Source organism: Zootoca vivipara, chromosome 11, assembly GCF_965207765.1.
Source record: "Zootoca vivipara chromosome 11, rZooViv2.hap1.1, whole genome shotgun sequence".
Classification (NCBI taxonomy): Eukaryota; Metazoa; Chordata; class Lepidosauria; order Squamata; family Lacertidae; genus Zootoca; species Zootoca vivipara.
The window spans coordinates 21105574-21129351 of NC_142594.1; the positions used below are offsets into that span (position 1 = coordinate 21105574).

The 23778-nt window shown below is 43.8% G+C and overlaps 2 protein-coding genes across 4 annotated transcripts in view; both read left to right on the forward strand.

Moving 5' to 3' along the window:
- The window catches only part of HACL1 (2-hydroxyacyl-CoA lyase 1), a 27579-nt gene extending 12797 nt beyond the window's left edge, over positions 1-14782 (forward strand). Inside the window, exons 8-17 of the mRNA XM_035130302.3 lie at positions 1712-1824; positions 3196-3331; positions 4754-4859; positions 5590-5673; positions 6331-6432; positions 8726-8880; positions 10038-10196; positions 10992-11099; positions 12202-12388; positions 13710-14782. Coding sequence (XP_034986193.3) covers positions 1712-1824; positions 3196-3331; positions 4754-4859; positions 5590-5673; positions 6331-6432; positions 8726-8880; positions 10038-10196; positions 10992-11099; positions 12202-12388; positions 13710-13742 — 1183 coding nt within the window. The 3' untranslated portion in view covers positions 13743-14782. The remainder of the gene's footprint in view (positions 1-1711; positions 1825-3195; positions 3332-4753; positions 4860-5589; positions 5674-6330; positions 6433-8725; positions 8881-10037; positions 10197-10991; positions 11100-12201; positions 12389-13709) is intronic.
- Positions 14783-17319: 2537 nt separating this feature from the next.
- COLQ (collagen like tail subunit of asymmetric acetylcholinesterase) overlaps positions 17320-23778 on the forward strand; it is a 40058-nt gene continuing 33599 nt past the window's right edge. For 2 of the 3 annotated variants that reach the window (XM_035130299.3, XM_088654119.1), the window contains exon 1: positions 17320-17818. In XM_035130299.3, coding sequence (XP_034986190.3) covers positions 17455-17818 — 364 coding nt within the window. In that variant the 5' untranslated portion in view covers positions 17320-17454. The remainder of the gene's footprint in view (positions 17819-23778) is intronic. The other variant, XM_088654120.1, reaches the window with a different exon arrangement.

Sequence of the window (23778 nt, forward strand, 5' to 3'; positions counted from 1 at the left end):
GAGTGTATTGCTAAGAGAAAGCATAAACTCTACCTATTGAACAAACACAAGGAATTCCTCATAGTAAAAGACACTGAAAAGATATGGATGTGATCTGGCAATAGCTTCCTGATCAACTAGGATGTGTTCAATCTAGCGGGTTCCAGTTTACTTTAATGAAATTGCTACTTAGCATACGCCTTTTAGGGAACCTCCCATCTTGATCACCCTTAGTTTGGTGCCTTCCAGTCGTTTTTGTCTACAAGTCCCACCTGTTCTACCTGAGACCATCCAAAACATGGAGGGCACCAGGTTGGGAAATCTGATCTAGAATAAGATTTGGAAGAACTGAGCTCACTGGGTCTTCAGACCTGTAAGAGACTCAAGTATATAACGTTTAAATGGCATTCTGTTAAATGGTGAGACATTGCTGACATGAGACACTACAGATTAACTGTTGTTTTGAGTCCTATATGATAAATTTAGGGTGAGGAAGCTTTTCTGGCAAGTGGGCCTGATTGTTATCTCCCTACCCACACCTGTCAGTCATCAAGCATCACAGTGACGTCAGGTGATGCTAAGCTTTGAAGCCCCGGTCTCTGGGCCTTCAAAGCACAGTGCCAGACTGTTTGGAAGCAGTGTCATGCCTTGCTCAATCTCCCATCCCACACTGTTCCGTAAACTTCCCATCTCAGAGGTTTAAAGAAGCAGCGTGGACCAGCTTCTCTAAACTTTTGGTTTTGGAGGTTTAAAGGACCATGGCAGTGGGGAGTAAGCCTTGCTCCTTGCCCACCTTAAGCTCTTGCTTGTTCCCTGCCCTTAACCACCCCACATCTGACAGCGGGTATGATGTCAGGCATAGGGCAGCTGGGCATGGCTTCCCCAAAATGGGGAATGACCCTTGGCCATTCTGGCTGCGGCTGAGGAGAGTTGGAGGGCCACAAATTCCCCATTCTTCTTTGCACCCAGCCACCTTCCAACTGCAGTTCCTAGTGCTTCATTGAAGGTTCTTCTGGAACATTCCCTGACTTCAATGAAGGCCTTTATGGTGTGGGAGGGGGGCATTGGAGACTGCAGTGGGAAGGCAGAGGTTTGGTGCAGAAACTCCAGAGCTCACGCAGAGAGCCACCATTTGCAGCTCTTTTTACAATCTTGTTTCTTGAGGAATCATTGTGAGGGGAAAATAACCCTTGCCCATATTTGACAGAAGTAAGCAAAGGAATTAGTGGGAAGTTGAAACAACAACAAAACGCTTACTTTGTATTCCAGCTGTTTGAAAGAAATCGGCTTAGGAAGGAATGTAGCTGGTGCCTGCTGGTGCCATTCTGCATGTGGCTTCCCACATGTCGTGAGGTAGAATGTGCAATCTGCATTAAGCGTAGACTACGCTGCAAAATTGCTAGCTGTGGATTACTAGAAAGTTATTACAGGGTAAGCGTTTGTAACAAGCATATAATGAATTACTTGAGTTTCTTTTGGAGACCATTTGTGTACATTGGTAGAACAATGTCGCTCAGTAGAACAACATCTGAAGTAAAGCACAAAGTAAAACTCGTCTTTAAGCTCTGTTTTTTCTGTTTAAAAAGTGACTATAGTGACTCTTAATCTCATGGTTGTGAGTTTGAGCCCCAGGGGGCTTGACTAGCAATCCTTGTGGTCCCTTCCAACTCTACAGTTCTATGACTTCCTATTTCTCTTTTGAAAACAATTACCTTTTCATTCTGCCTTCCAGATACATCAAGTGCTGCTCAGCACCTCCCATCAGCATGGCTGAAGTGGCTGCTGTTTCCAGGGCGGCTTCATTCATTGCACATTCCAGAAAGCCACTCCTAATTATTGGCAAAGGTAATCCTCTTTCAAGTTTACAGCTGGCCGTAAAGTACAGCGAGGGGGAAGTTTCCTTCTGTTGCCATGTTTAGACTATATCACAGAGTAAATTCTTCCTGAATGTTGGAGATGAACCCGCTTGAGAAAAATGCAGCGGCCTCTATTCAACGTCCCTTTGTTTATGCCTAGAAACATAAGAAGAGACCTACTGAATCACACCAAAGATCTATCTAGTCCAACGTTCTGTTCCCTCCTTGACCACTCAGATGCCTATGGGAAGCCCACAAGCAGGGCACAAGCACAGTAGCCCTCTCCTGCTCTTATTCCCCAGCAGCTGGTATTCAGATATAGGTAGAAGGTAAAGGACCCCTGGATGGTTAAGTCCAATCAAAGGCGACTATGGGGTTGTGGCGCTCATCTCGCTTTCAGGCCGAGGGAGCCGGTGTTTGTCCACAGACAGCTTTCTGGGTCATGTGGCCAGCATGACTAAACCGCTGCTGGTGCGTGGAGGACCGTGACGAGCACCAGAGCGCACAGAAACGCTGTTTACCTCCCTGCCGCAGAGGTACCTATTTATCTACTTGCACTGGTGTGCTTTCAAACCCCCAGGTTGGCAGGAGCTAGGACAGAGCAACAGAAGCTCACCCCGTCGTGCGGATTTGAACCGCTGATCTTCCGATCAGCAAGCCCAAGAGGCTCTGGTTTAGACCACAGTGCCACCCACATCCCGATTCATATATTTAGTAAAGGTAAAGGTACCCCTTACCGTTAGGTGCAGTCGCGGACGACTCTGGGGTTGCGTGCTCATCTCGCACTATAGGCCGAGGGAGCCGGCGTTTGTCCGCAGACAGCTTCTGGGTCATGTGGTCAGCATGACTAAGCCGCTTCTGGCGAACCAGAGCAGCGCATGGAAACGGCGTTTACCTTCCCGCTTGGAGCAGTACCTATTTATCTACTTGCACTTTGACGTGCTTTCGAACTGCTAGGTGGGCAGGAGCAGGGACCGAACAACAGGAGCTCACCCCATCGCGGGGATTCGAACCACCAACTTTCCAATCGGCAAGCTCTAGGCTCAGTGGTTTAGACCAGAGCGCCACCCACGTCCCCATATATATAGTAATGTGTAGCTATTGTAACTAGTACATATGGCTAACATAATCCTCCACAGCTAAAACTGATCACTGGCTAACTGAAAATGGATTTGCTGTGAGGAACGTACGATCCGGAATGCTACAGCTACTTTTGCCAGTTTTAAAACTAATTGATTTGTCAGTATGTGTAAGTGACTTCTGATTCTTACACGTTGAGCGGGGGGATTTCTTCATCTGACAGGTGCAGCTATGTTAACAGTGTCAAGGAATCTCTTGTGGTGGTGGGTGTCTTTCTCAGGTGCTGCTTATGCACATGCTGAAAACAGCATCAGAAAGTTGGTGGACCAATGTGGGCTTCCATTTTTGCCTACGCCAATGGGGAAGGGAGTAGTTCCTGACAACCATCCATACTGTGTGGCTGCAGCCAGATCTAGGTAAATATATGAATCGGATCTTCCCCTCTTGCCCAACACCATAAGCTAAAGCAGGCACCCCCAAACTGCAGCCCTCCAGATGTTTTGGCCTACAACTCCCATCATCCCTAGCTAACAGGACCAGTGGTCAGGGAAGATGGGAATTGTAGTCCAAAACATCTGGAGGGCCGCAGTTTGGGGATGCCTGAGCTAAAGCATATATTTCTTGAAGATTCAGCTCTTTAAATGATCCCTTAATATGAAACACCAATTGCTGCTGCTTACAGCTGAGTGTAAGGAAAGTAATCCAAGAAAATTCAAATGGAACCCTTCTGAATTTATTTCAGCCTTACAAATACGGGACTTATCCATGCAAATGAAGAGTTATTTTAGGCATAGTCTAAAGCAGACTTCCTCAAGCTCGGCCCTCCAGATGTTTTTGGCCTACAACTCCCATGATCCCTAGCTAGCAGGACCAGTGGTCAGGGATGTTGGGAATTGTAGTCTCAAAACATCTGGAGGGACGAGTTTGGGGAAGCCTGGTCTAAAGTATGAATGGGAAGGTGTTTAGTATGTTCAGTACACTGTCCTCAAAGCTATGAAATCATGACCATTAGTTGCCATTAAGTTGGGGGGAAATTTCCCAGTGGCTCTGTATCTCAGGCCCCTGACAACCAGGGTAATGCTGTGTGAGGTGACAAGCACAATATGCTACTGAATGTAGAATTCAGGTCCCTATGTCACTGTGCCTTTTTATTCAGAGAAGCAAGTTTCTAGCAATTATAGATGCAGATACTTGAAAGTGTTTGGACATTTTCTGTTGATATCTCAAGATTTCCAATCATTTGGGACTTCGGTGCCATGCATCATTCCTTGACCCTCTCTATAACTAGAAAAAAGAGGGTTGCAATGTATACAGCATGCAAAAATTCAGCTTTTCTTAGTTTCAAATTCGGTTTATTTTGGCTGTGTATTTAAGACTGTGTGTGCAGTCTTAAATCTTGTGCATAAGATTTGCTGTGCCAGTGAGTAACTGGAAGTTCCCTTCAGTTTCCTGTAAGCAAACTGTTAAGTGCCTGTCTTTATTCTGGTTCGTTTTTTTACCCTCTATAGTTGGTTTCTACATTGCTTCAGTCATATTTGAATGACTGAAACTATGTTAGAGGGACATCTAGCTGTGATGCAGCATCTGCGCTGGCAGAATAGGTGGCTGGTGAAGCAGCAACCATGTGTCTCCCAATAGCATGGCAGTGCAGCCTAGGAGGTGGAACCTGAATGAGTGAATGTAACCTACAGATAATGTACCATGGGAGTGGGAAACCGCTTTCCTGGGGTAAAATACATCAAAATTTGAACTTCTGATTTTTCAAGTATATTTTTAACTTTTCTAACATGTACAAAAATAATAACCATCAATTTCTTTTCTTTGTTTTTAACTCTTAGGGCACTGCAGGGTGCTGATGTTATAATATTACTGGGTGCCAGATTGAATTGGATTCTACACTTTGGTCTTCCTCCAAGATTTCAGTCGGATGTAAAGATAATCCAGGTATTCAAACAGAGCCATAATAAAGAACCAGTCAATGGTATGACACAGTCTAGGGCAGGCACCCCCAAACTGCGGCCTTCCAGATGTTTTGGCCTACAGCTCCCATGATCCCTAGCTAACGGGACCAGTGGCAGGGATGATGGGAATTGTAGTCCAAAACATCTGGAGGGCCAAAGTTTGGGGATGCCTGGTCTAGGTTGACTGGTTATTCTACAACTAGGTTAGTGGGATTTTTATTTATTACATTTTTATCACATCCTCTGTGAGGATCAGGGTAGCATACCCTTTGCTGAGCGGAGAAAAGTCCTCTCAAGTAATTAAATCAAGAAGTAATATATTATCCTTGATGTAGAGTTTCCTTGAAACACATCGGGAGCCAGTTTCATTTGCGCAACTGTTTCTTCTTTTTCCTGCCTTTTTCTACTGCCAGGTTTGATCCTTCTGCTGCATTTTTTGCTCTTGGAGGCAGTTTGCCTCACGCAGCATGACGGTTCATATTATACTGGGTTTAGTACAGCAGGTCCAAGCAAGGTATAGCAGCAGAAAGTAAGCTTCTGTGGGGAAATAATGAGAGCAAGCAACCTGTTAATGTTCCTTGCTGTGAACTGAAAAGAAATGCAAAGAGATGCATTCTAAAAGAGAAATGTTGGTGTGAACATTACATTGTAACTCCATTTGCTGTTCACCGTAATCAAACCTATGTTCAGGCTGTTGTCTTTTTACTCGACAGGTAGACATTTGTGCAGAAGAGCTGGGGAATAACGTGAAACCCGCTGCAGCCTTACTGGGTGACGTGAAAGCAGTGACAGAGCAGGTAACATACGAACACATAGATACCTGTTTATGTTTGGTTGGATTTAGGATTTTACACATCATGCAGGGTATATAGCTTGATTTTGAGCCATTTTTGGCTAGTGTTATCAGTTAATTTCTACGATGTGTTATCAGTTAATTATCAGTTAATTTCTTGGGGGCAAACCTCATGCTGATATATTGGGCAGGAGCCGATACCCACACACCATAGAATTGTGGAGTCGAAAGGGACCCTGAGGATCATCTAGTCCAACCTCCTGCAATGCAGGAATAGGCAGTTGTTCGATACAGGGATCGAACCTGCAACCTTGGCATTATCAGTCCCACGTTCCGACCAACTGATCTATCCAGGCATGTTAATATCCCATCAATATATACCTCATCAACGGGTTAGAGATGGGGTGGCTAATTGTGGAGCTTCAGTTGTGGCTGGGCTCAGTAAATCCCAGCCGGAATGGCCAAAGATCAGGGATAACGGGAATTTTGTTTATTTTTATTTATTTTATTTCTATACCGCCCTATACCCCGAAGGTATAAGACAACGACATCTGAATTACAGTGTGCTTGCATATTTTATTAAAAGTGCATATCAGCCACAATTCAAAGGGGCTAAAATGCATGATGCTGTTCTATGGTAACAGTTTTGCTATTCTCTTAGCTTTTTGATCAGCTGAACAAAATGTCTTGGAAATATCCTTCTAGTGCAGAGTGGTGGAAAGAACTACGGGCAAAAATGAAAAGCAACGAGGAAGCATCCAAGGTACTACTAGCAATTTGTATCAGTAAAAATATATTTGGGTTCTTATGAAATTAATGCTGCAGTTCTGTTCATCTCTGTACACTGTTTTTCTGTACAGTGGTACCTCGGTTTACGAACACCTCGGGTTACGAACTTTCGGTTTACGAACCATCGAAACCCGGAAGTAAGTAACCCGAGGTTTCCGAGGCCCATGAAGGCCTCCACGGAGGCATCGGAGCATCCGCGACTGGGACGCAGCCACGGAAGCGCTCTGATGCCTTCACGGAGGCAAACTGCGCAGAAAGAAGCCTTTCCCCGATGCAAGTGCCCTGCACTGCGGCCGCGACTCAGTCAAGGCGGCTGAGTAAAGCGCGGGAAACTGGGGGGGGGGTGTTTCCCTTTGGAAGCTCTTACCGCGCGTTTAGAAAACGGCTCCCAGAAGCAGCAGCAGTGAGAGGCTTGGCGAGTCGTTTCGCTGCACGGCGGTGGCGGCGCTCGCAGCTTTCCTTCCCTCTCTCTGCGGTGCCGGCCGGGCGACCTTCCTGAAGCCTCCTCAGAGCAGCCGCCGCCGCCACCAGACGCCAGGACTGGCCGGGGTGGCTCGCGGTGCGTCTGACTTTGGTTGGAGCGGCGGCGGCGATGGCGGCTTCTCTCAACCCCGAGCCTCTCCACTCCGCAGGGGCGCAATGGTGAGGGCCCAGCCTCGCTTCTCTTGACCCCTCCGCGAGGCCGGGCCTTCACCGTCGCACTCCTGCGACGTCTCTCCAACTTCGCCGTCGCTCTCCTGCAGCAGGGCTCAAGAGAAGCGGACCTTCGCGCTCCTGCGACGCCTCTCCACAGGAGTGCTACGGCGAAGGTGGAGAGACGTCGCAGGAGCGCGACGCGAAGGTCCGCTTCTCTTGAGCCCTCCGCGAGGCCGGCTCAAGAGAAGCGTGCTTTCGCGTCGCGCTCCTGCGACGTCTCTCCACCTTCGCCGTAGCACTCCTGTGGAGAGGCGTCGCGGGAGCGCGAAGGTCCGCTTCTCTTGAGCCCTCCGCGAGGCCGGCTCAAGAGAAGCGGGCTTTCGCGGCGCGCTCCCTGCGACGTCTCTCCACCTTCGCCGTCGCTCTCCTGTGAAGAGGCGCCGCAGGAGCGCGAAGGTCCGCTTCTCTTGAGCCCTGCTGCAGGAGAGCGACGGCGAAGTTGGAGAGACGTCGCAGGAGCGCGACGGCGAAGGCCCGGCCTCGCGGAGGGGTCAAGAGAAGCGAGGCTGGGCCCTCACCATTGCGCCCCTGCGGAGTGGAGAGGCTCGGGGTTGAGAGAAGCCGCCATCGCCGCCGCCGCTCCAACCAAAGCCAGACGCACCGCGAGCCACCCCGGCCAGTCCTGGTGTCTGGTGACGGCGGTGGCTGCTCTGAGGAGGCTTCAGGAAGGTCGCCCGGCCGGCACCGCGGAGAGAGGGAAGGAGAGCTGCGAGCGCTGCCACCGCCGTGCAGCAAAACGACTCGCCAAGCCTCTCACTGCTGCTACTGCTGGGAGCCCTTTTCTAAACGCGTGGTAAGAGTTTCCAAAGGGAAACACACACACACACACACCTGGTTTCCCGCGCTTTACTCAGCCGCCTTGACTGAGACGCGGCCGCAGCGCAGGGCACTTGCATCGGGGAAAGGCTTCTTTCTGCGCGGTTTGCCTCCGTGAAGGCATCAGAGCGCTTCCGTGGCTGCGTCCCAGTCACGGACGCTCCGATGCCTCCGTGGAGGCCTCCATAGGCCTAGGAAACCTCTTGGTAGACAGTAAATTTTTGTTAAGTTGCTGCTTTAGGGGGTGTTTTTCATCGTGTGGAACGGATTAATCCTCTTTCCATTATTTTCAATGGGAAAGTTTGCTTCGGTTTATGAACACTTCGGTTTATGAACAGACTTCCGGAACCAATTGTGTTCATAAACCGAGGTACCACTGTATTAAAAAATTAAGTACAGTCGTACCTTGGAAGTCAAACAGCTTAGTTCCTGAATGTTTTGGGTCCCGAACATCGCAAGACTGTTCTGGTTTGCGAACTATTTTTGGAAGCCAAACGTCTGACGGGGCTTCTGCGGCTTCCGATTGGCTGGAGGAGCTTCATGCAGCCAATCAGAAGCCACGCTTTGGTATTTGAATGTTTTGGAAGTCGAACGGACTTCCGGAATGGATTCCATTCGACATCGAAGGTACGACTGTACTTCAAGTCTATTTTCCATAAATGAATCAATATCAGTCGTCTTTCCACAATCTACAGCAGTCATTGGAGCAGTAGCTCTTCAGATGCTCTTTTATTTGCTTTGCTTTCCCCATTAAGGCATTATCACTACGCAAGCATCTGCCAATGAATTACTATCAAGTATTCCACCATGTCAGGGAACTTCTGCCAAAAGACTGCATTCTGGTTAGCGAGGGAGCAAATACTATGGACATTGGGCGCACTATGCTTCCAAACTATCATCCCCGTCACAGGTAAAAAAAAAAAGTTTCCTTCTGTGTTTTAATTTTTAATTACAGTTCTTAGCTTGGGCAATATTTTATGGCTCCATCTTCAGCATAGATATTCATCAGTGTGGTTTGCAGGTCAAATGAAATCTGGTCTCTGGCCAGTTTTTCTGCATCGTATAATGAATTCCATTGACCTAGAGCAAAAAAAACCCATGCTCCAGGGTATAATCCTTCTAAAAATCAATAGAATGGGTACTTTCTTATCTTAGCAACTGAAGAATCTTCTTCATTAGCTTTTGATGTCTGTATCTACATACCAAAGCTCTGAAAAAGCATCAGAATGCTTCAGGTTAGAGTCTGGCATCTGCATGCTATATCCTAGAACTTGAACAGATGCTTTCTCAGTGTAAAACTTCAATTTTGAAATTAGAATTTTGGATCAGCAAAGAACCCTGGAGAAACAGTGGAATAGCCCGGAAGAAATATTTGTAGAGAAATGTTTGTAGCAAAGACATTTCTTTGCCATAACCTTCATGTATTGTGTGTGGCTATTTAAACACAACAGATCTCTTAATATTATATATATATATATATATATATATATATATATATATATATATATATAGGCATTACAAGGCACTTTTCTTATTTCAACTTTAGTTTGAAAGCTACAGTGCTAATGCCATTGTTTTTCTGTTGTGTTCAAGCTCCCAGTTGATTTTTCCAGGGCATTACACACAGAATAGATTTCATGAACCTTTTTGTTAATGACCCGAGAAGCCTATGAAATTGCCGTAACTATTGGCATGCTTCCATTTTCCTTGCGGTACAAATCTCAAAGGGAAAACAGTGGTTGCATCCGAGCCGTGAGCAGCTTAATCCCAATAATTAGCATGTGCTTTGAAATGCCAGGAATTTAACTCTGAAAACAGCTAAAATGACAATGTTGTAACTGAATGACTGTAAAGATGCCTTTTCTAACTACCAATTCAGTGTAACATTCATTTATCAAACATTTACAAATCCACACTTTATTCACTTCTGTTTGAGAAGACATGCTGTGTCTCTTATTTCTAAAGATATCCTGTGCCACTTTAATAAGGCACAAAGGATTTGAATTAAGAACAGCTGGCAGAAAACATGTGTTGCAAGAAAAGACGACAGACTTTCTTTCTTTCTAGGCTTGATGCTGGTACTTTTGGCACCATGGGAGTTGGTCTAGGCTTTGCCGTAGCAGCTGCTATGGTTACTAAAGACCATAATCCTGAGCAACGTGTCGTCTGTATAGAAGGAGACAGTGCCTTTGGATTCTCTGGCATGGAGGTAGAGACCATCTGCAGGTAAAACCTTTGTCTGATTCAACTTTTTAAAAATGTCTCACAGAGCAAGTGGAGTAGCCACTAGGGTGATGGTTTTTCTTTTTTTTCCCCTCAAAAATTATTTCCTGTAGCACAAATGGATGAACTTTTGCCTATTAATGACTAAAATGAGGTATATTCCATTGAAATATTAAAAAAGGTTACGCACAAACCGTTTTTAATTTTTTTGTATGCCGTTTTACCATTTCATAAAATTGTATTAACAATTCTATATATATTTCGTATCAAATTTGGACATAACACCACATTCCACAATGGGGAGTGTTCTTAGCAACATAGGGTATACAAATGTCACACCTGCGCAAGGTAAAAGCCCCTTTTGGGGACCTCAAAACTCAGCCAGCAGACCGTGCCGGACATGCTGGGAAAAGAACCTACAGGAGAAGTAGCAAAACATTGTCCTCTAGCGGCGTCTATACTGTTACTGCAGCTAAAAAAAGCTTCCTTGTGTGTTTGATGACCCTATATAATGTTGTATATATGTGACTCTAAAGCTTGGGTTCAATTTTATATCTGCTTACAGTGACTTCAAAAATGGTCCAAAAACTGATAAATAATTTTTTTAAAATCATTTTGTGCGTGAGGTTTTTTTTAATCAAATCTCTTTGAAAGTAAGATTTTATCTAATCTTTAATGAAAGCTCATCAAATTATGATACAGGGAAATGAGGTTGTAAAAAAGTCATCACCCTAGTAGCCACGTTTCCCCCAAGTATTACACTATTCTGAATGCGTTTCTCTTTGGGATACACCGCAGGTATCATTTGCCAATCGTCATTATCGTAGTCAATAACAATGGGATATACAGTGGCTTGGATCAAGATAGTTGGAAGGAAATCTTGAAGCTGGGAGAACCTTCTGCATGGTGGGTACTTCTGTGCTGCACTTGCTCAGCCAATTTATTAACGTTTTCCTGTTACAAATTGGAAATTGTGTGTATGCCAGGGTTCTAATGTAAAACAATAATCATAGTCGTCCATCTATAGACATTTCCATTTCCATATACCGTAATAGAATTTCCTGGGTGTTACCACCCCTAATCAAACTCCAGTGAGATAATTGATTGTGTTGGGCTCCTGTGATATATAGTTGTGTAGATCACAAGGTGGTGCCACAGACTGTGGGAAAGACAGCAGTACAGTGCACACTCATTCTAGTGAAAGCTGACTGTGGTTTCTCTGGGTTATTCTCTGCTATTGGGAAATCAAAAGGAGAAAAGCATGGGCAGCCAGGGAGGAGGAGTCTGACAGCACAGGTGTGTTGAGCTCTTAGTGAAGAGCATCCTGAGATCATAGGGAAGTATTTCCATAAGCTTTGTGCCAACATTCCAGAGGTGAAAAGTTACACTCTGTTTCCAAGCATGCTCATACAGAAAAATGTTCAAAGCGCAAAAAAAGGAAGTTGAATGGGCTTGAAGGAGATAGTGGTCACTTCGTGTGTGTGTGTGCGTGTGCGTGTGTGCATGCGTGTGCGTGCGCGCGCGCACACACACACACACAAAGAGAGAGAGAGTTTTGCCCACACAAATAGAAAATTTGAGAGCTAAGAGTGAGACAGATGCCCACCATAAAAATACCACAATTAAATATTTAATTATGCTGGCTTTTGTCTAGTGAGGCACTATTTCATGTTGTCTGGAAAAGCTACAGAGATCTCTAGAATTATTTATTTTTTTAAAAGTAAATGTGCTTAAGTGCTTTGTAGAAATCATCCACAATGCTTTACAAGTGAATGGAGGACATACAAGGTCTCCATTACTGGGGTTTCCTATTCCTGGCTAAAACCTCCACTGAAATAATCCTTGACTGCTTCCACAGTAATTAAACAGGCCCTGATCTATCTCCCTGAGGCACAGAAAACAATTAGTTTCTCTTGCTGGGCGCATTTATCATATCAACAGAGTGACCTTTTATGATGCCAAGGAGCTTTCCTTGAGCAAAGCTAGACCTCTTTTTGCTTCATTTCAGCATTCCTCCAGTGTCTCTATTGCCAAATGCTCACTATGAGCAGATTATGTCTGCCTTTGGTGGCAAAGGGTACTTTGTGCAGACACCAGAGGAACTGCAAGCTGCCCTGAAAATGAGCCTGGCGGGAAAGGATGTGCCTTCCCTCATCAATGTCATGATCGATCCACAGTCAGACAGGAAGCAGCAGGTGAGTGTCCATTTTGTTCTCCCATTCTGTGTAAGCAAATCTCCCTAACTTGGCTTTCCCCAGTTCTGGTCACCATTCATTATGCTTCTTTAAAATGTTTCTAGGCTAGAGTATCTGAACGACAAAATTCCAAACCTTGTAGACTGCATACTAAAACATTCATGTGCACATCTGTCTGTGTCTGAGAAAGGGCTGTAGTTCTGTCTTTGTATATTAGCCTTTGTAATATTAACATGTACAGACACTTGTCCACTAGGATTAGTTTTCATTTCATTCCCTACACTTCCCAGGAGCTGCATGTGTCTTGTGAGATAGTTTGGCCACTGTTGGGCATCCATGGGTCAGGGCTACATCGAAAAGGAGCTGCATCCATTCCTACAAAGGGAAATAAACACAGGGAATGTTCAATTCATGGCTTTTTATTGGAGATTAGGTGTTACAGCACACCCTCATTGCCCCAACCAACACTGTGATGCCTCTCAAAGACAATTTTAGCACCCAAGAAGTGCAAACCAGCACTCTGTACTTTTCCAAGCCCTTCCCACCATTTTGGGATTGAGTCAAAGAAACACACTGAAGGAAGTCTACTTTGTAGTCTGGTTGTTGATTTAGAGCATGAGTAGGCAAACTAAGGCCCGGGGGCCGGATCCGGCCCAATCGCCTTCTAAATCTGGCCCACGGACGGTTCGGGAATCAGCGTGTTTTTACAAGAGTAGAATGTGTGCTTTTATTTAAAATGCATCTCTGGGTTATTTGTGAGGCATAGGAATTCATTCAACCCCCCCCCCAAAAAAAAATAGTCCGGCTCTCCACAAGGTCTGAGGGACAGTGGACTAGCCCCCTGCTGAAAAATTTGCTGACCCCTGATTTAGAGTGACCTACAACTAAATGCCTCTCTGCATTGACACCCAGCCACTCAAACTCCATTCAAGAATTTTCTTCCTGCTTGCCTTTTGCTTGACTGGGATGCCGGCCAACCAGCCCCTCTGATGCCAAGCCCCTCCCTTCCTCCAGAGTCTCTCTCAGAAGCTGCTCCGAAGTCTCAATGTCGGCAGCTGTTTCTGGCTCCAGCTGTTTCCTATCTGCCTTGTCAGGCAATCCAGCGGGATAAAACAGATCAAAAACAACAGAAACAAAAGCAATTTTACTTTTGCTACGATTATAGTGTTGCTTTATTACCAGTATTTGATTTTTCATTTCTGCTGCTGGAAAAATAAGATTGTTCTTTCTGTAAAATATTTCAATCTGCTAGCATAGCCTCTCATTCCTGGATGTTGAATATTGCTGTGTGGGTTTATTGGTGTGTTTTTTGTATTCTTAGGATTTTCATTGGTTGACCCGCTCGAACATGTAGCAGAAGCTGCAAGGACTGGAACACATCTGCAAAAGACCACTGAACTAAAGCGAATGAACGTTCGGATTCATGCTAATTCTTCATGTAATTTGAATGAGGGTCACATTTAAATTATTGGTAATATAGATCGGAGAGAGGGGGCTTTTTTTGGCTCCATGCTGCAGATTTGACAGGTGGGCGGGTGTCATATGGTGTTGTTATGATATCACATGATTGACAGGTGGGTCCACGTTTCAAAATCCCCCGCTAAATGAGTGGGGAGGTACTTCAGAGAGCGGTTTGCAAAACAGCTCACGTCATCCCTGGCAATTGGCTATACTGGCTGGGACAGATCAGGCTTGGAGTTCCAGAATATCTGAAGAGCCATTGCGTCCCCACCCCTGTTTCAAAAGGCTGTTAACAACCATAGTGCTGCACTATATGTGCTTTTCCAGACAGTGCAATTTCAGCACTATTGCGGCTACATGCAGGGCCTCGTATCTACATTCATAGCATCCACATTGCAACAAATTCCGCCTTGGAAGCTGGACTTGTGTTAAACTACCTATAACTGAGCTGTCAACAAACAGTAATTTAGTTTAAAACAAATTCAGAGTCTGTGCACGGGTTAAATAAAAGCCAATGAGCCTGGTTCTGAATTTTTGTGCATTTACGTTATGACAGTAAATGGACATAGTGTGATGAGTTCTGAATATATAAAGCTGCTGAACCATTTTTAACATCTTCCTATACCAGATAACCATCCACTTTTGAAAAATCAGTATTCTGTTTAATTCATTTTGAAAATACATGTTTGTTTAATCAGTACCTCCATAAAATCACCAGAGGGCACCCTTCATTCATGGTTCTTTGTTCCATAACTATGTACTATGCAAAACTTGATTATTATTTTTCCTAATTGAATTTTTCAGCGTTTTATTGGGTAGGGAAACTGCTGAATTATAATTGAGCCATTTCATAAGTGGTTTTGAAAATATGTCATTAGCTGATAAAATATTGGACGAAGTATCAGCATACCAAATACAGAATTTTAAATAATGGAGCTTGTGCTATGTCTGTCATTTTAAAAGCATTTTAATTGATTTAAATCATCAATATGTCCAGTTTTTTGTTGGACTAAACTCTCTCACTATGCCTATGAAAAAAGCAAATAGATTCTTTGTGAGTTTAATGAGGTCTCAAGAAATGGGAAAAAATGGTGCGTAATTAAAGTCCTAAATACCTGAGACAGGCCACACATTTCAGTGGGTCTTCGGGCATAACCTAGATTAGAACAAATTTCTAGGTTTCAGCTGCAGCCAGCCAGCTGAGTTGGGGGAAGACCACAAGGAAAGCATGGAGACATACTTCCATTATTTGCTTGTGTTCCTGCTATTCAGAAGTCATTATAAATAAAGCAATTGATTGACTGATTCTCCATGAATTGGTCTAATCCTCTTTGATAGCCAGAGGCTTAATACTGCCACACTTGTTTTGTGAATTCCATAGATTTTAGGTATTGCGCAAAGTTCTGCCAGTAAGGCAGTCCAGGTGTTAAGTCCTTTCCTGATCAGCTGGCAGTCTTGGGATCCTTGTATGTTGAACAGGAAGATCTTAACGGAGAATGTTTACATGATAAGGTCGACACACTTAGAATTCATACAATGGGGGATCCTGGTGGCACAGAGGATTCCAAGTACATTCTGCGAAAAGTGAAGATTCTACTTCTACTGTAGACCTTGCAGCTCAGTTAGAGGTGGAGGAGATGAGGGTGGTGTGGGGTGCAGTGCTTGTCACACCACTCCTCCCTCCACACACCCTGAAAACACAGGTGACCACAAGAATGGGGATTGGGTCGGCTTAAATCTGTTGCCATCCATTACATTACATTTATGCATTGATAACCCTTGGGTCCCTTCCAACTCAGAAGGAGGTAGACCCCACCGTGGTAGCAGAACTAACTTTCAATATAGGGCCTCCAAACATAAAATCTACTTTATGAAGGCCTATTTCCTGAATAAAACCCAGTAATCAACCACACAATCTGGGTCCGTGCATGCTGGCTGCAGTCGAATGTTAAGCTTTGTGTGGACATCTAGGATCATCAGAACTACTCTGGGGCACTGAGTAGGCCAGGCAAAGGTGTGGCTTGCTCTCCTATCATGTATGGGAGAAGCTTGATCCAAGCCAGCCCTGGAAGAAGCACCTCAGAGTTTGGATACCCTCTTCAGAAGTGTTTCTCAGTTACCCAGATAGGAATTAGCTTGCAATAACTGCCCCAGTCTATTAAAGCCTTATCCTCAGGCAAATACTTCTTTTTCCAGGCTAATGGTGAAAAGGACTAGTCTCACTGAAAACGTGTCTTTGAACTTAAGCTTAATTTATGAACTTGCAGTTTGTTTCCAAGAATGCGCAGCAATGCAGGCTTTTTGTGTATTTTTTAAGAGAGGTCTGTCCCTACCCTCTGTTTTGGCTGCTCTTTCACTGCAGCTAAAAAGAAGTAATGCAGTGAGTCAATGTGTGGGCAACCAACAGCAACCCAACTTCCCTCTGCAAGAGAATGTGGCTTGCAGCAAACCCATCAAACATTTTTCAGAACCATCTCGAACTGCACAGCAAACTGAATACATTGAGGCCGGATGCATTAATTTAAGACCAGTTTAGATCAGCAGAGTGCAGGAGAAAAAAAACAAAAACCTGAATTCATTTAATTAGTGTAGGAATTGGCTTAGAAAAAGAACATTCATAATTCCATTTTCTTTACCAGATCAGCAGAATATTAGTGCCAATTTAATAATGGGAGCTGATTTTTTTAAAAAATTAACAGAACCTTGTTTTCTTCTAAATGTCCATGTAGACACTTTTCTCTTGTTCCAGAAAGCAATTAAGATGGATCAGGTATTTCACTAGGAAGCTGAGGTTACGTTAATATTGTGGGCAAGCTGCCCAAATAGTTATGGAGACACTATTTTTCTATTTCCATGCTTCTGATAGCAGAAAGGTAAGTGAAAGCAAGCTCCTCAAGTTGGTACATTTTAATGCACTCCCCCCTAAATTATTTCACAAAGGGTCCTGTGAGATGGGGAAGAGTCATAGAATGTATGTAGGAAGCACACCCTGGTGGTCTTTAAAACATGCCTTCTTTGAACCATCCTAAAGTCATCTTCAGTGCTATTTGAAACTCCCTGTACCATCCCATTGTCAATCTATCCATTAAGCTACTGAAGATCCAGAACGCTTGTAACAAAATATGGGTGGTTATTTCTGTGTCTATAAAGTTTCTAATGATCATTACAGCCATAATAATGTACAATATTTAACGGCACATGGTTTGTTAAGCCTCCCGAGTCCATGCCCTCCAACGTTTCCAATGAAAATAGTGATGCCGTAAGGGAAAGCGGGACATTCCGGGATCAAATCAGAAACCGGAACGGCTTCTGTAAATCCAGGACTGTCCCTGGAAAATAGGGACACTTGAAGGGTCTGTGAGTCCTGAAATGAACTATATAAAGGGGGGAGCAGAATATAGAAACAAGGTGTTCCTATGTCCATATCCCTAGTCAGGAACCATTCATTGGCCTGGTCAGGGGTGGGGTGGGAGGAGACAATGAATGAATGGAGCTTTCTCAATAATTGTCTGGTTATCAATCAGATATGTAGTTCCCAGCTCAGCTTGAAATCAACCTCCTCTTCTTCATTAGTCCTCTCTATGTTTTAATAGCTGGTATTTGTGATGGGGGCATCTGATCCAGCGCTTGAGTTAAATATAGCCCTGTCTAGTGTAAGGAGAAGATTTAATGGGAAATGGTTGGCATTCTTTCTTCCTAAAGCTCACAGAGGGAGAGAGGCAGAGGCAGAGAGACATAAACATACCCAACCAGTGAGAGCGAAAGAGGGAAAGCAAGCAAACAGGCAAGGCAGGCAGACAAGAGAAGACCGTGGACAAGATATCTGCACCCTGCACATTGGAATTATACAGCTTGGAGCCAGGATGGTCATCCTCAGCCGTATTGCTTTGGGATTTTATCTTCAGCTCCTTTTCTGCTTTGCTGTATCTCAGTCCTCCTTTGTGGACAGTGTCTTCTCAATTTCAGCAGGTAAATTGCAACATTGAATTATCTCTCGGTGACTTGCGTTGCTTATCTCTGCGTGTTTAGATTTTCCTGCTGTTCTAAGCACTTGGAATCATGGTTGGGAAATTATTCCAATGCATGCTGAATCACTAAACAATAAAAGCCAGAAGCTTCCCCCCCCTCAACTTTTCAAATCTGTTCTTATTTTATTATTCCTAAACCTGACGTCAGGAGGCTAACATCTCCTGTTTAATACCAATGAGCTATATTGCCACAAAACAGAAACTTCACTGTTAGATAGCTCTCCTGCTTTATTTCAGGAGCAAGCATTGGCTTGAAGGTCTGCGAATTTGCAGAGATGCAAATGAAGTCGATGAGAGGAGGATGAATCAAAATGTATGTCCGTTTCTGTTAACACATCCTTGACCTCACCCAGTGTCGCTAGACTTGTGCTGGATGCTAGCACAGTAAACATCTTCTGGCTAGGGCAGTGGCACTAACAAATACTCAGATGACTTTCATAGTGAACAAAAGCCCACTGCATTGGGGGGGGGGACCCGGGTTGGCAGGAGGCAAAGGGCATGGATTGCCTGACTGCAGGGAATCCTATTTTCCACTTTAATCCAACAGGTTTCCCTTCAGCTGTGCGTTCTGGAAAGGAGACCAGGAGACTTGCCGCAAGTCTGTACGTTTTAAAGGCAAACTTCACAGCAGTATGAAAGAGACAGCTCCGTCTTTTTCTACCATTCTTGTTACTGAATGCAATGTTATTGAAAGGGAAACCCTTTAAAGAATCAAGTTTGAGGTGGCTGTTGTATAAGACTTTAAATTAGGGGAACGCCAGGCCTAGGAGACCGAATGTGTCCCTACTTTTCCACATGTCAGAGACCTCTCACCAGTCCTGCTCCACACCCTCTCAAGTGTGTTTGCTTGGCTAGAACAAGATTGTGCCTCTTGTTTGCCCGCGTGGAGGTGTGTACATAGAAACCTCTTGAGTTTTGTGTAGCTTATTGTGTTGTACAAAGAGGCACATCAATTGCAACAGCTCATGGTGTCTCTGGCCATTTGTGCCTTTGGCCACACTAAAGAATAATCTGTTGTGGCCCTTGCCCATGAGAGAATATAGCCCTCAGGCTGAAGAAGGGTCTGGATCCCTGCTTTAGGTTTCTAGCATCGCTCTTATAGGATTGTATGGTTTTTAAAAAATAATAATAATAATCTGGGGACTTTTAAAACTGCAATAGAATGACAGTGCTACAATGATTTAAGTTTCCCTTTGCTGCATTGTGAATTAATAGATCTTTATGGAGATACGATAATTCAAAACAACGAAAACATGTGTCATTAGAAACACAGTGAAAATAAATCCAGAACAAATGCAGCAGACTGAAAATAGTGATCTAATAGGGCTTTCTTGAAAGACATTGATATTTGCACCAGCTATTTAAAAGTGGAACAGTTGTTTCAGCCGACCGCATCCTCCCATTTGGTGTTCATTCACAAAACTTGCGTTAACGTTGCAACAGGCAAGAGACAGAAGAACTGCATTGCAAACTTTGGAGAAATGGGGATTTGGCTATGGTAAGGATGGACAACTAATAGCGCTGAGGTTGAACCCAGCTTCAAGAAGTTTTCCACTCAGCCCCCAGCATGAATCTAATTCCCAAGCATCCCACACCCTTATTATGTGCCTTGGCTCATGTGGAAGAAACACAGACAAATCGCTCTTTGCCATCTTCTCCTGCCCACTGTGATCAGCAGCAGAGGTTCTTCCTCTTATTATGTGACTCGCCCAGTTTCTCCTATGCAAGAGACACAGGGAAACGAGTGAGGGGCCAGGGCACATAATAAAGCAAGGGTTGTGCCATAGGCTCCATTGCTCTGAGAAGAGAAGGTTCAACTACACTGCCACAAGGTAGGTGTGGTAATGCAACCTCCTATGTGTTAGGTCAGGTTCGGGCCACCTGTGTTTCATTGCATATGGGTCACCAAAGTACCAAGGCAACGTATGTGCTCTACAATGATGGCATGGGCACTCAGGAGTGATCATGTCAATGGCTCCAGGCATCTCACCGTTCCACAAGAGGCTCAACAGGAATGCTAACAATGGTAGCCGTAGTAGCAGTGAGGAAGCAGTGGGATAAGGAAGTTTAACTCTTTCTCTACACACATGCACACACAGACACATCTCATAGGTTGCTATCTGCATTTAAACAGATGCTCCAATTGTTTTCAGTGGAGGCTTCCCTTGAAATGCAAACGGGGTAAAGGTAAAGGACCCCTGGATGGTTAGGTCCAGTCAAAGGCGACTATGGGGTTGCGGTGCTCATCTCGCTTTCAGGCCGAGGGAGCCGCTGTTTGTCCACAGACAGCTTTCCAGGTCATGTGAGCAGCATGGCCAAACCGCTTCTGGCACAATGGAATATCGTGACGGAAGCCAGAGCGCACGGAAACACCATTTACCTTCCTGCTGCAGCGGTACCTATTTACTTGCACTGGTGTGCTTTTGAACTGCTAGGTGACAGGAGCTGGGACAGAGCAATGGGAGCTCACTCCGTCGCGGGGATTCAAACCACTGATCTTCTGATAGGCGACCCAAATAGGCTCTGGTTTAAGACCACAGAGGTGATTTTTAGGGGAGGGTGAGAAAGAGTCCCGAGGCTGCTCAGATTTCACTGCAGCTGTTATTTACATAGCAAAAACCATGCACATTAATTGCAAACACACCATTAACATCACGTCTAGTTTTTGACCCTTGGTCGCTGGGTGAAGCCGGTGGTCCATCAGGTTTAATTCAAAATGTGGCTTGTTTTTTTAAAAAGGAGTTGATGACCCATGCTCCGTGATTTATGTCAAAACAAGTTTTTTGTTTTCCTATTCATTGAATTTGGGGCAGACAGCAATCTTTTTGAGGCCTTTGAAAGTGCGTCAATTCATCTCATGGAGTGGAGAAAAGGATCATGGTGGCAGACCTTGTCTGGTGTCATGGTGGCAGGATAAGGCCAGCAGGCACAATTCTGATTCTCTTCCATGTGTCGAGTCTTTCATAACATCTGAATTAGGATAATTATTGTTTTATGTGTATTTGGGCTTATCATCTGATAAATGCTCAATGTTTTTGTAGTACCGTGTATCTCCGAAAATAAGACACCGTCTTATATTTATTTTTCCTCAAAAAACACACTATGGCTTATTTTCAGGGGATGTCTTATTTTTTAATTAAGTATGGTACAGTTTAACCTTGTCTATCACTATGGCTTATTTTCGGGGTATGGCTTATATTCATTGAATGCTTAAAAATCCTGCTATGGCTTATTTTATGGCTACGTCTTATTTTCGGAGAAACAGGGTAGATATCACTCAGCAGGAGGGGAGACTGTTTATTTTAGTGTGATTTCTTGTATACTTTAATACTTGTGTCTTTCATTGGCATGTGCCTGGAGTCCCAGATAATTATTTCTATTTGGCAACTAAAGGAAGCTTCCTTTTGGAAGACACTAGTTTAAACACTGCGCTTGCCAAGGGTAAGCCTAGTGTAAGCCTCATTGTACGAAACGGCCACACCATTCCTGAATGATGACTTGTCTTTCCCATCGTTACAAAAATACTCTCAGCTATTTTCCAGATATAATTGAAAACCAGTGGCCTTAGGGGCCTTTTTATTATTGTCCCCTAATGTCTCCCCATGGCAACCTACGTCACAAACAAAGAGGTTTCGACCACGGTCTGGCGGTAACTAAGGGATCAGAAGAAAACAATATGGGAGCAACCGAGTTGTTGCTTTGCATGGGATGTCACTGCAAAGAAGGGGGCATTTAGGTCTTGTTCTGGAAAAGAAATGTGCAAACTTGCAAAGTATAATTTTCGTACCTTTCACCCGACTTCACCTCTCTGGCAGGATATGGCCAGGCTGTTCCTGGAAATGATCCTCTCCGCTCCGGCCAACTGGATTTCTTGGTGCTGCTGAAGCATCGTTTTTAGAGGAAATGTTTCTGGCTGTTATATATTGCACGATCAAACACATGACTGCAAGTCTGTGTTTCCACGTGGTTATGTTGTAGTCAGCAACAGTTGGGAGCAAAACAACAGGTCCTGAGGTGTGAACATGCACAGACAAGCCTTGAAATATATTTTAACTGGAGGGCATTTCTTTCTAAAAATATAATCATTACGGTACCGTACCTTGATGGTTTCTTCATATATGTTATTTTTTAATCCTGTGGTACATGGGGCTATGATCCATGTTATCCTGTTATGTAAAATGATGCCCCTTTCAGGGGCACAAGTGATGCGATTGAGCAATTTAGGACATTTTGCACGGTTACAGGGGGCTTAACGTGGGTTGCCCAGGCTGAATGTTAAGAGCAGGCATTCCCAAACTGTGGCCCTCCAGATGTTTTGGCCTACAACTCCCATGATCCCTAGCTAACAGGACCAGTGGTCGGAGAGGATGGGAATTGTAGTCCAAAACATCTGGAGGGCCGAAGTTTGGGAATGCCTGGCTAAGAGGATTTGCCACAACAGTGGTGAAGCAGAAATTTTTAAAATTTGGTTAGGATTTTGAGGGACTGGACTGATTTTGAGGGACTCGACCAATGCTGCCTGGCTACATACAGGCTGGTGGGGTCATGTAGGGAAGCTTTTAAAGTTTGACGGACTATTGTATTTTAATATTTTGTTGGAAGCCGCCCAGAGTGGCTGGGGAAACCCAGCCAGATGGGCGGGGTATAAATAAACTACTACTACTACTACTACTACTACTACGTAATGCTACCTGCTGGTTTTTAAATACAACCATAAATGATTTTTTAAAAAATAAAAAATCGGTTTTTTTTAAAAAAAAAATTTTAACAAAATAAAATTCTTTGGGAGGAAAAGTCTTTCTAAAGAGAGTTTTCTAATTAAGTTACATTATAGTCCAAAGGCTATTAATCAGAAAATAAAGATTTGTTTAAGTTTTTCATGTGTGCTCAAACTCAGTCTAAGGGTTTTTTTATTATTGTTTAACAACATCAGTTAACAAACATGGATACAATGTTATTGTTTTAGTTCAATAAATTGTTTAAATTGTTATTAAGGAAATTATTTTTCTTCTTCCAATGAAGTACAGCAGAAAGGTTGTCCAAATATAAACAGTTAACTTATTAAACCTCACAATAATTTCATAACTATCAGTCTGTGCATTTCCAATAGTATAACTAAATCAGTAATTTTTGATATAATTGTAAAAACTACTCTGGAAATTTATTATTCCAAAAATGAAACCTTCATCTGGTTGTAAATATTAAGGTTATACCAGCAAGAATGAGTCTTTCTGTAAAAAAAAGTGACTAGTGATTTAAATTGTGATTTAAATCGATTTGATTTGATTTGATTTAAATCAAATCCACCCTGAATACAACTATACATGACAAAGACACCCCAAGTCTCTAGTGTGCTCTCTGTCAAGGAAATCTCAAATTTGGAAGAGGCAGACTTTAAGGAGGAGTGGAAACCTTTGCTTGGATAGATACACTTCTATTTCAGTGTATCTGAAGAAGTGTGCATGCACACGAAAGCTCATACCAAAATAAAAAACTTAGTTGGTCTTTAAGGTGCTGCTGGAAGGAATGTTTTTATTTTGTATTGCAAACATGTAGAATTGCAGCTAGTTTTAGAAAGGTAAGGGTGTGTTCATTGGGCTCTACGGTGTTAATGTTAAGTTGTTGGATATTCCTGTTGCCTTTTCCCCTAGCTGCTCACATCAGCAGGGCTTCATTGGTACGAGATTCATTTCTGTTTATGTTCACACCAGGGCACATTGACAGGATGGTGAGGTCTGTATGCCACACCTGATCAATGCATGCTTGTGGCATCATCAATGCATGCTCACTGGTGTTGAGGCGAATTGAGGCACAAGAGGGCAAGAGAATGTCCAGGTTTCTAATGGGAGGTAGGGATAGCATGTTGTTTGTGTTGGTAAGGTAAAGGTAAAGGGACCCCTG